At 34.0% G+C, this 12,443-nt stretch overlaps 1 protein-coding gene across 1 annotated transcript; it reads left to right on the top strand.

Annotated features, from left to right (window-relative positions):
* The first annotated feature begins 2,285 nt into the window (after positions 1–2,285).
* stx4 (syntaxin 4) lies at positions 2,286–12,140 on the top strand. Its single transcript, XM_051125042.1, has 11 exons — positions 2,286–2,527; positions 3,128–3,235; positions 3,446–3,545; positions 3,696–3,770; positions 3,870–3,940; positions 5,167–5,275; positions 5,489–5,562; positions 6,302–6,439; positions 6,581–6,691; positions 6,792–6,870; positions 11,322–12,140. Exons 1-10 carry the CDS (start codon positions 2,498–2,500, stop codon positions 6,867–6,869), a joined length of 894 nt encoding a protein of 297 aa, XP_050980999.1. The 5' UTR covers positions 2,286–2,497; the 3' UTR covers position 6,870; positions 11,322–12,140.
* Positions 12,141–12,443: the final 303 nt, after the last annotated feature.

The raw sequence follows: 12,443 nt of genomic DNA, 5'->3' as shown, positions 1-12,443 counted from the left end.
TCCAAGATTTCCTTTGTTTACCTTAAATAAAACGCTTTTGCTCTTATATAAGGCTGTTTTATACCGTTATTCTTCATGAACTTGCATTCACCATCTTACAGAGCTTTATTCTTTTGCTTTCTTTTTGAGATATGAGCGGAATATTATATTTCGCCATAGTGGAAAATGTAAATATACAGGGCTCTCAAGTTTTGGAAGAAGTTTGGAGTGAGATTACTGTTAGGGGAGAAGCCACTCAAATATTTGCAGCAGCGGCCCCTCGGCCCCACACAATTCTCTTTTTTTTAGAAGTTACATTTTATCTATTGTTCAAAATTGACCAGCACAAAATAGGAATTTTATCAACTGGTAAATCTGATAAAAGTCAAATTAATGGAAATAAAATAAAATGTTTTATATATTTCAGAAATACAGATCAAAGATAAAAAGAAATTTGAAATTTGGCCCCAAACGAACCAACATAACAGCAGCGCTCAATACTGTACACATACAGTAGGATTGCAGAACTTGCCCTCTGCATGTAGCCTATGTAAAGCTGTGCATTTCAGCATTCCAGCTTATGAATGGCTTTTTTTATTGCAAGTGTTTTTTGCACATTTTGATGTCTTGATGATAGTGGTAGGGGCTTGAACTTAACTAGAGTAGCTAGTAATGGAATGATGTAATTTAATAACAAATGTAACTAATTTGTTACAGTTACTGAAAAACAATGTACAGTTAAATTACAGTTACTTATGAAAATGTTAACGATTACAAAGGGGATTACATCTGAATATTTTCACACACTTACAGATTTGATTTCCCAAATTGAACTGACTGTTCTAAAATATGAGACACCAATGTTTCCGGAGTTTAGGACACAGAACAGAACACATGCCTATTTGATAACTGTTTATTTCCAATTTGGGTTTATTGTATATGCTTTATTTTTTTTAAGATTAACTGTTTTTTGTTAGTTTTTTTTTTGTCCAAGGCATTGTTAGATGACAGTGTTTCCAGTCAAAGCCATGCAAGGATTTTATTTCAAAAATGGTATCATAGCTATTAAACTATATCTTATCATTTTAAAAATCTGTATTTAACCTCAGAATGATCTCAAAGTAAAAAGAGATGCTAAAGTCTGATTTTGCGGTGGCTGTGCTTTAAAATTAAAGTATAATGATCATAATTCAAGTGATGAAGGATTTCATAGGTCTCACAGTAATTATTGTTCAGTACTACTGTAAGGTTAAACTTGCCTGCTTTAAAAGTTTAAAAAGGATTAACAGCTGAAAACATTCCATAGAATTTTAGAAAGGTAATCAAAAAGTAATCAAATGTAAGCAGTTGCATTACTTCTAAAGCCCTTGAAGTAGTTACACTACTTATTACATTTTAAATAGGGTAACTTGTAATCTGTAACCTATTAAATTTTCAAAATAACCTTCCCAACAATGTTGATACATTTAATGTATTTCTGAAATATATATAAATTATTTGGATGATAATTAATTTGTTTTATCAATTTTATTGGTAATATACCAGATTTACCAATTATCTAGTGCTTTCCTTAGTGTTCAGTAGCCAAAACTTAGTTAAAGCTGTTGGAGAGCTAATAATCTTGCAAGAATTTGGCTATATTTCCAAACATCAGCTCTAACTATCTTTGATCACAGGCAAGTGATTTTGTCCAGGAATCGTAAAATAAAGAAAAAAACAGAAGCATTAATTTTGTTAGTTTTTAGAAAATACAAAGGGCAACGTCCACTCCGTGACCGCAACGCGACCACCGCCTCAACTGCACAAAACGCTTCCACTGGGAGAGAAAGCGGCAGCCCCGCGACCGACGATTCCACAGTTTGCCGCGTCCAGTGTGTGCGCGTCCATGTTGCCTAGTGACGAACGTTACTGTAGCGGGATCACGTAATTTAACCGAAAATAAAAAATTCTAATTTCTGATATTTGCTGGTAGGTGGCATTTAACTGTCAACAAGACAGCAATGAACTCCCCCTGCGAGCCTGCGCCTCGTCCATTAACATTATATAGCGGGATAAATTTTGCCTTACTTCTCAGCGTGAGAAATACAAGGTGTGGCGTGAGAGCGTGTGAACTGGTTGAAATGCGTGTGTCTCACGGTGAATGCGTGAGACTTGAGAGCCCTGATATAGTAGGTATATCTCTCCAGCAGGGGCAGTAAAAGCCTTGATCGTCTTTCATACCTCTGCAAAATAAACAGGAGAAGAAAGGGACAAATTCGTATATAACTTCATCGCCCCATTTTGAACTGTAAGCATAACTGAAGCTGATCCGTATTGTTTATATATTAACATTCAAGCACCTCACGGCGCCCATCAACAGTCTACTCTGAAAGTTATTTGTGGAAGTTGGCGTGAAATGTGACTTTGAATGGGAACTCCCTCTTTTCGAGTTTTGCAAGTTTAGAGTTTTCAGACAAATGAGCTACGCCTTATAAGACTGGAACTTTTTTGTCTGAGTTGGACCTAAGATATATCGAGAATGCGGGACCGGACCAAAGAACTGGGCAATGTGAGTACAAAGTAGGGCAGTGCACTCAGGAAACCGGCTAACGTGCTAACGGGCTAACCCGAGGATACTGTTAATGTTACCCACCGCTGCAGCTGCGATTTATTAAAATTTTCACATTCTCACGGTCGCAGTCCGCTGCTGTGTGACTGACTATTTATCTATATTTTATGCAGATTGTTAAAAAAAAAATCATGAGTCAGATCCCACAAACTGGAAGCTAACACCCTTCTGCACTACCGTCGCCCTAGTAGTGAAGTGTAGGTGGGGTGTAACTTTATTTAGCCTACATACAGAGTAGCAGCCATGTATGTTTACAGTTGATTCAGACGTTTAAGAAAGAAATTTAAATGACTGTTTTAGAACTCATTTGGTCATATTTAGCACTGGAAGTTAGCCGTTAGATTTGTAACACCCTCAGGAAGACAACTTAAATATCACATCCGTTTGAGCCCAGTTTCTCAACACAAAACTGAACTATGTGCTCTTAACTTTGTCTGACACCTACTCCATTTGCAACACGATTTAGTGAATTATGCAGTTTATCAATAATTATTTTAAACGAAAAACAAATCTTAATGTATACCTACCTCTTCTCATTAGACTGCTGATGCCTCAGAAGAAGATGAAGAAACCGTAGCTCTCATGATCAAGCCCGGATCTGGGAGTTCAGCAAATGAAGAGAAAGAAAATGAAGCTTTTTTCAAAAAGGTTCGTTTTGGGTCATTGTAGCATTATAAACAACTTCAGAAATGAGTCACTATTTCCAAACTTCATAGTAATGGATACTTGTGACCTTGTAATAACAGTTGTTCACCATGACTGACATTTTGTTGTTAAATTGTAGTCTGTTTGGGATTTTAGAGTTTCCTGAGTCAAACGTCATATTATCACAATAATACACTATTTTGTTTTACATAGGTTCAGGAGATTCGAGAGGGACTCGAAACAATTAAAAGGAAGGTGTCTGAATTGGAGAACAAACAGAAAACAGTGTTAGGAGTTGCACTTCCAGAAGACAGTAAGTAGCTAAGCTCAGATTTGGGGGGTTTTATATTTCAGTATATTTCAGTTCTCTGTGGAGATTCTTTATTTTCAGTTTAAGTTTTATCATCATCATCAAAAAAAAAAAAGTTTGAATAAATATATAAAAATAACTCCTTTGCAATAGGTATGAAAAAGGAACTGCAGTCTCTCAGAGAAGACATCAAAGGCATGGCCAGCCAGATTCAAAAGAAGTTAAAAAGTGAGTCTAATAAATAAAAGTATGTGGTTGTTATGAAACTTTTCCGCTGGACCTACTGAATGTAAAAAAATAAAATTAAACAATACGTTTATGTCACAGGCATCGAACCTAAGAAAACTGAAGGTGAAGACAAATATATTCCAGTAAACGTTAGAATGCGGAGAACCCAGGTGAGTTTTAATATATAAACACTATCAGTCAAAAGTTTTTGAACAGTACAATTTTTTTTTTTTTTTTTTAAGTCTGTTCTGCTCACCAAAGCTGCATTTATTTGATTCAAAATACAGCGAAAGTATTGTGCAATTTAAAATAACTGCTTACTATTTGAATATATTTTAAAATGTAATTTATTCCTGTGATTAAAGCTAAATTTTTAGCATCATTACAGTCTTCACTAGCTGCGTTTCCATTACCCTTCAAGATGCGCAAATTTAAATTGCGAATTGAAAATATGGCTAATGGAAACGTGTCAATTTAGCAAAAACTTGAATAAATATATTATAAAAAAGCCAAAAATGCGTCCAAATCCCACCAAAATCCATTGCCATTACTTATCGCTAGAGAAACAAATTACGTTTTAGTCGTATAACTGTTAATGGAAACGTTGTCATTTTGCAATACTTTTTTATGAATATTTTTATATGATATCGCCAAGGTTTTGCGCAAACCTATAATGGAAACGTGCCTAGTGTCATATGATCCTTCAGAAATCATTCTAATATGCTGATTTGCTGTTCAATAAACATTATATTATTATAATTATTATTATCAATATTTACAGTTGAGTACATTTTTTCCAGGGGGGGGAAGAAATGATAGAAATGAATACTTTTATTTAGCAAGGATGCTTTAAATTGATCAAAAATGATGATATCTATTTATAAATTATAATAAATTATATAAAACGATTTATAATGTTCTTCTGAACTTTCTATTCATCAAAGAAACCTGAAAAAATTCTACTCAGCTGTTTTCAACATAATAATAATAATAATAATAATAATAATAAAAATAATAATAATAATAAAAATTTTGAGCAGCAAATCAGAATATTTGAATGATTTCTGAAGGATCATGTAACTGGAGTAATGATGCTAAAAATTCAGTTTTGAAATCACAGGAATAAATTATTTAATTTTTAATAAATTTTAAAATATATTAAAATAGTAAAAGTAATTTTAAATAGTAAAAATATTGCAAAATGTTACTGTTTTTGCTGTTCTTTGGATTAAATAAATGCAGGCTTGGTGAGCAGAAGAGACATTAAAAGTCTTGCTGTTCAAAAACTTTTGACTGGTAGTGTATTATAAATATATTTGTAAACATAATACATGAACAGTGTTGTTTTGGCTCAGAATGATCTGCCCTCATTTTGTTTCTCAACATCCTTTAAAAGCATGGTGTTTTGTCCCGGGAATTTCTGGAAGTGATGGGTCACTGTAATACAATTCAAGCCCAATACAGAGACAGAAATGTGGAGAGGATACAAAGACAACTCAAAATCAGTATGTGCTTTATCCATCTTTGTTCTATTGATAATATTAGCATTCTAACAGATCTCTCATAGTAGCCTTTTAAATGTGCACTGTCATTTAAGAGTTTCCTTTTGAAATATCCACAATGCTAGGTTTCAGTATAAGTCCAAGACGACCACAGTATTGGCCGGTGCATATAGCTTTCATAAATAAAATAAAATGTAAATGTGGTTTCCTTTACAGCTGGTAACAATGTGACAGATGAGGAGCTGGAATCAATGCTTGAGAGTGGACAAACAGATGTTTTCACGCAAAATGTGAGTGTGAATATAGATATTCAGTACTTTTTCTATAACAGTTACCTGAAGAACACAGTCCACAACAGAGTGATATTATTTATAGTGTTGTGATTACTTAAATGCCACATTTCAAGTCTTCTCTTTCGCTTTCTTTGGAATGGATGTGTTTCATTTGGTAAGATCCTTTTAGGAACTGTTCCCTCTAAAATGTAATTGTTGTTTCTTGTTTTTGATGAAGTTGATTAACATATCAGACTATTTAGTGATATAATTATATAAGTTATAATAAATGGGAACATTTTCCTGTTCCCTGCCCCTTCTTTCTTCTTTCCTCGTTTCTTGTGAAGCAGTAAAAACGACAAATATTAAGCAAAGACCTACAGCTGGAGCTAAGAATGCTGGGGTCACCTTCTGACTTAAAGTATCTTTAAGTGTCATTTTGTCATTTTGTGCCTTTTTATTCCAGATCAAGGAAATCTGGGTTGTCAACATCATTAAAAGCAACATTAGAAATGAATGTCTCTCATTTTCAGTACCTCCTTTATAGATTTCCACTTCTCTTTTAGACTTTTGATTGCTGTCGTTCTAGCTTATATATTCAGTTTTTTATAGAAACCTTCCACCCCCATTGCCTGAAGTGAAGCATCATCACCATGAAACATTTCATCATTGTGTCCTTTGTCACATGATGTGATCACATGGAAAAATCTTGTTCAGTGCATTGAACTCTTGTTTAAAAATCATTTTGTTTTTGCAGATTTTGAATGATGCTAAAGCTACCAGACAGGCTCTGAACGAGATCGAGTCACGGCATGATGAGATCATCAAGCTAGAGAAAAGCATTAAAGAGCTACACGATATGTTTCAGTACCTTGCGATGGAGGTGGAAGCACAGGTGAGATGAACACACTCCTCAGATATCTAGTAAATGAAAAACCATGATGTTCTATTGTTAAAAAAAAAAAGTTTAAAAATGTGATTTTAGTCCATTTTTTTAACATCTATATTCTATGTAAAATTAACTTGTTGTTCTTAGGGTGAGATGGTGGACCGGATTGAGGAGAGCATTAAGAATTCCCATAACTATGTGGAAAAGGCTGTTGCTGAGACAGCTTCTGCTGTAGAAACTTCAAAAAAAGTGCGCAAGGTGAGTAAATGATAAATTATTGATTATTGTGATATTTATTCATTGATGTGATGACGTTACATCATTGACCAGTGCGAATGATCATGTTTCTTCTTTACAGAAAAAATTATGGATTGCATTATGCCTTGCTATATTACTTGTAGTAATAGCCATTATACTGGCTATCAGTTTCAGTTGAGGTAAGTCCCATCTATTATATTGAATTTGAATACCAACTTTATACAAGTTATTTAAAGGAGAAGTCCACTTCCAAAACAAAGATTCACATATAATGTACTCATCCACTTGTCATCCAAGATGTTCATGTCTTTCTTTCTTCAGTCATAAAGAAATTGTTTTTTAAAGAAAACATTTCAGCATTTTTCTCAATATAATGGAGAAAATCATTCAAATGATCCCAAATGCGGTTGTAAACAAGAAAGGGTCTTATCTAGCAAAACGACTGGTTATGTTCATTAAAAAAATACTATTTAAGTACTTTTTAAAGGTCCCATATTGTCAAAATTGAAATTTCCTGGCTTTTTTCATGATATTGAGGTCTAGAGGGCTATGTAACTACCATTTTTTTTTTTCAATCAATCCACAGTAAAATGCACACAGCCTGCATAAAGTAGCAGTGCCTTTTCACAAGCCACTGTGACTTCCGTAAAAATGTCACCGCCTTTAGTCACCATCCCGAGCACCAACCACCATCTCACCCTCCTTTTGCCAAGCCCACAGACAACATCGCGTCCATGCCATTGCTGAGTAACAACAGCATGGAAACAAGTCAAAAAAATGCTGTTCAGTTGATGGATGTCAGGAAACTACATCATTGTACAGGCTTCCGAACAACATTAATGTAAGAAACCAGTGGTGCGTCAGCTTTAGCCTCTTTCAGACAGCGATTCCAGAAAATACACGGATAATGTGTCCCATGATTTGTTCCGGAATTGTTTAATTTGGTTCATTCACACAGTGACTTTCCAGAATCTGTGCTCCAAAGAGAGGAGCTGTAAAAATATATTGAGATGGTTTTTGGCACTTACACTGCAAATATATATTCTTAAGGACATCAACAGCTAAAATAAACATCCGGAAAGGTGTACAATATGTGACCTTTAATCTCAAATGCTCGTCTTGCCGTTCTCTCCCTGAAATGTGTGTATTCTGACTCGACAGTTAGGCTATGCCGAAAAACTCCAATCGTATTTTCTCCCTCAACTTCAAAAATCATTTCAAAATCATCCTACATCGCTGCAGAAGTACCGACCCAGTCTTTGCAAAGTGAACATGCAAAGAAGATTTGCAACCGCATTTGGGATCGTTTGAAGCCGCATTTAAACTGCATTTTGGAAGTTCAAAGTCGGGGCACCATATCAGTCCATTATATGGAGAAAAATGCTGAAATGTTTTTCTCAATAAACATAATTTCTTTACAACTAGAAAGAAAGAAAGAAAGAAAGAAAGACATGAACCTCTTGGATGACAAGGCGGTGAGTACATCATATGTGAATCTCTGTTTTGGAAGTGGACTTTTCCTTCAGGGATAGTTCACCCAAAAATTAAAAATTGCTGTTAATTTGTTCACCCTCAGGGTGTTCAACATGTAGGTGACTTATTAACTTCAGTAGAAGAGTAAAGAAGATTTTTAGTTGAAACTCTGGTATTTGGTGATTCATAAAATGCAATTCTGTGGCCAACCGTTTCTGAGAATTAAAGAAGCATGACAAAGCACATAATATAAATACCTGTGGCTCCTGATGATATATTGCGGTCTTATGAAACAAGATGATCAGTCTGTACAAGAAACTGATTATGTAAAACATTATTACCTGTAACTCAGCCTTAGGCAATGGGGAAATCCGATTCTTTTCCGTGAACTATTTTGGACAGTTTCTTTCTATGAACTGGTTCAATTCAATTTTGTTAAAGTAATCACACAATGATGACACGTGTATGTGATTATATTATTAAAGCACCCAATAGTGATGTGAAATGTGTAGAGCTGTCACAATTCCTCGATTCAGTTTGAGTACCCGTCTTGAATAATTCACAAAAAATACAGGAAGTGGCTCATTCCACAGACGATAATCCATGAAATGCACTATTAGACCGTTTTCTAAATCTGTGTGATATATTAAACCCATTTAAAATATGAATAAAGCATAGTACTATGCTGCATTCCAAAACGTTACGATTCAGTTAAATAAATATGTAGATGCTGGTTGTATATTTGTGCTTTCAAATATTTACATGTGTGTAGGTTACGTACGTGCGTCTCAGAGCCGCTCTGTTCACAGTAAATGCTGCTCCACACAAACAGTTACCATTCACATACTGGAGTGTCTCAACTACATCTCTGCATATCGCTGTGAGTTTGGGTTTATTATAACATTCATCTGGGAATGCAGCATGTTCAATTTCATCAAATTTGTAAAGTAAATCGTTTAGAAACCTAAGCCAACACAGTGGAATACATTAATATCTTTCTAAATATGCATCACAATTTCAAAATAAAAGCCCAAACACTCATATGTCCACATATTCAAGAATTTACAGTGGCTGAGTGGTTCTATTGTAAGGACATAGTCAAATACATGGTTGTCAGGCCGTTGGCACCCTCTGCGGTCATTTGTTATATATGTGTAATGTACTTTATTTCTATTGTTTATTTTTTTAAATGTATTTTCTAGGGCTGCCACTGACTAAAGATTTTTCTGGTCTAGTCGTTCATTTTAAGCATTAGTCGACTATTAGTCGTACGTTTATTAATAAACCATATAAATCATAATAATGAGCCTTTAATTGCCTACATAGCCTAATAAGCACTCAAGTGCACGGGGAAAAAAAACTTGCCACAGCACAGCCGATATAATCATTATGGATGCGTCTGAGAAAAACGGCAAGGAGACTGCATTAACGTTTTAATAATTTATTGATAAACTAGCGCTTTCTTTGTTTTCGGCTTAAGACATGAAGTCGTCAACACTGACTTCTCATCTCCGCAGTAGTGGATGCACCTGTATGTTTCATACGAAACTGATAATCTAAGAATATTTGGTTTATTTTTTAATTGGTTCGTAAAAGTAAGTAGACATTTCACTCTCTCTAGATATATTTTTCATGTCTATAAGGCAAGTATACACAGAGTTTTGAAGTTTTGTGCTTAAGTTCACAGAGACCAAGATAGCAAAAAGTGCATCCTGTTACTTTAATTATTTTACAAAAGCACAGCTTTTTTTGTTGTCATTTACATAGTCTTTACAGATTCAAAAGATGTATTACTTTTATCTGTATAACCAAAAATGACAGAGTATTTTAAGAGCAAGTGACTGTATCAAGTAACTGAGCAAGTATCTGATTACTCTAATAATCGTCAGAATAATTAACCGATTGCTCGATTATCATAATAAACGTTAGTGACAGCCCTAGAAGTGTGGATGTTTTGCATGTCTGAAGCATATAAAGCAGGGGTGCTCAACCCTGGTCTTGGAGATCGACTTTCCTGCAGAGTTCAGCTCCAACCCTGACCAAACACACCTGAACCAGCTAATTAGGATCTCTAGGAGCACTTGATAATTATAGACAGGTGTGTTTGATTAGGGTTGGAAAGTCGATATCCAGGAACAGGGTTAGGCACCCCAGATATAAAGAGAGTAAACTTGTCTTAATCAGCTCACCTTTTTACATAAACAATAAGAAACCATTACAACTTAAATTTCTCCCCTTCATTCAAGTGCTTGGTCCACACATGCACATGTCATAAAGAATTGTTTTTTGAGGACTTCTTAAAACAGTGGACTTTTATGGTGCCCGGCAGTTTGAACTTCCAACATGCAGTTTAAATGCAGTTTTAAAGGGCTCTAAATGATCCTAGCCATAGAAGAAGGGTCTTATCTAGCGAAATGATTTTTTTTTTTTTTAAATACAATTTATATACTTTTTAACCTCAAATGCTCATCTTGTCTAGCTCTGCGATGCGCATGCTTATTCTGTGCACTCCGTTTCAAGACAGTTAGAGTATGTCGAAAAACTCATCTCATTTTCTCCTCCAACTTCAAAATCGTCCTGTATCGCTGCTGACGTACCGACCCAGTTTTTACAAAGTGAACGTGCAAAGAAGGTCAAACGCCCTTTACAAAAGTGATGTAGGATGATTTTAAAGTTGGAGGAAAAAAATGAGATGAGACTTGCCCTAAGTCTTAAATCGGAGTGCACAGAGTAAGTTGTGTGCTTAAGTGTATAAATTATCATTGTTTTTTTTTTGTTTTGTTTTGTTTTTTTTTTTCTATATGGAGAAAATTCCTGAAATGTTTTCATCAAAATAAAAAAACATAATTTCTTTACGACTGAAGTAAGAAAGACATGAACATCTTCAATGGCAAGGGGGTGAGTAAATTATCTGTAATTTTTTGTTCTGGAAGTGAACTTATCCTTCAATTTGTGTTCCTTGATGTGCTGTTTTTTTTTGTTTTTTTTTAATTCGCAATGAGAGACAGCCACTGACCTGCATTTTGTGAATCATCTTCGAGCACAGTTTCAGCTAAAAATCGTCTTTACTTTTCTACTGAAGAATTACAGTTCTGTTATTATCATTCATATTTATTTGATATTTGTTCTAAATCACATATCTCCTTTTTTTTTACAGTGTTTTCCCTTACTAGACTTCTTTTTGCTCATGAAGTACTGGCTTTTGTTCTCCTAATCTGTCTTCCTGAAGTTCCTTTAAACATGTGTAAACATGAGCATTATTGGTATCCCAACCGTTTTGGTAGCTACGTTAAAAAGTTACATAGTAAAAACGGTTTGAGGTTGCTTTATTGACCGTGTTTCCAAGATGGTGAACTTCATTTGCAGAAACCAACACTAAAACATGGTCATATAGGGTAGATGAAGAAAAAAAGCTCATGAGATTCCTAATATATATCGCTTCCATTTGGAGACAGGCTCAAGAACCCTGAGTGATGGGGCTATTTGCCTTTACCCTAATATGTTTATTAGGTCTTTTGTGTTATCTGTTGTGATTTCTCCTTTTGTAATGCCATTTCAAACTTGAAATTTGATAAAACAACATTCAAGGTCATCTGTGTGTATATAACAACTAATTTTATACTCTGCAGTATAGTAACTACCTTTCAATGTACTACTTCTCTTGGTCTCACAATGACATGTTGCATATGTGTGTATATTTTAACTCATTTGTGCTCTGTCCTAGTTAAGACATGGACTTTTAAGAATCGATTATGTACAGTTATTTGTTTAGTGCCTCAACCTTTGGAGCCTTTTCTTGAGCAATAACAGGAAGTGCCCACGATGTGGCACTATAAATGTCAAGATCACCAAGAGTGCAGTTTTTTTTTTTTTGTTTTTTTTTTTGGTTTCATTTTACAGCCTGTAGACATACTGCCACACATTTCATTCATTCTGGTGTAAAATTTAAATTTTTAAATAAAGTACATATTATATATTTGCTTCTCTTTCTTGTCTGTGTTCTACACTACCAGTCAAACATTTTAGTAAGATTAAGATATATATATATATATATATATATACATATACATATACATATATATATATATATACATATACATATATACATATATATATACATATATATATATATATATATATATATATATACATATATATACATATATATATACATATATATATATATATATATATATATATATATATATATATATATATATATATATATATATATACATATACATATATATATATATACATATATATATATATATATATA

Source organism: Labeo rohita, chromosome 12 (genome assembly GCF_022985175.1).
Source record: "Labeo rohita strain BAU-BD-2019 chromosome 12, IGBB_LRoh.1.0, whole genome shotgun sequence".
Classification (NCBI taxonomy): Eukaryota; Metazoa; Chordata; class Actinopteri; order Cypriniformes; family Cyprinidae; genus Labeo; species Labeo rohita.
Note: the sequence above shows the minus strand (reverse complement) of the source record. Positions and strands in the feature narration are given on the sequence as shown.

Excerpts from the sequence above, each read along its gene's own strand:
- stx4 (XM_051125042.1), top strand. The coding sequence starts at position 2,498 with ATGCGGGACCGGACCAAAGAACTGGGCAAT. Across the intron at positions 3,546-3,695 it reads AGTTGCACTTCCAGAAGACA|GTATGAAAAAGGAACTGCAG; the intron begins GTAAGTAGCTAA and ends CCTTTGCAATAG. Across the intron at positions 3,941-5,166 it reads TTAGAATGCGGAGAACCCAG|CATGGTGTTTTGTCCCGGGA; the intron begins GTGAGTTTTAAT and ends ATCCTTTAAAAG.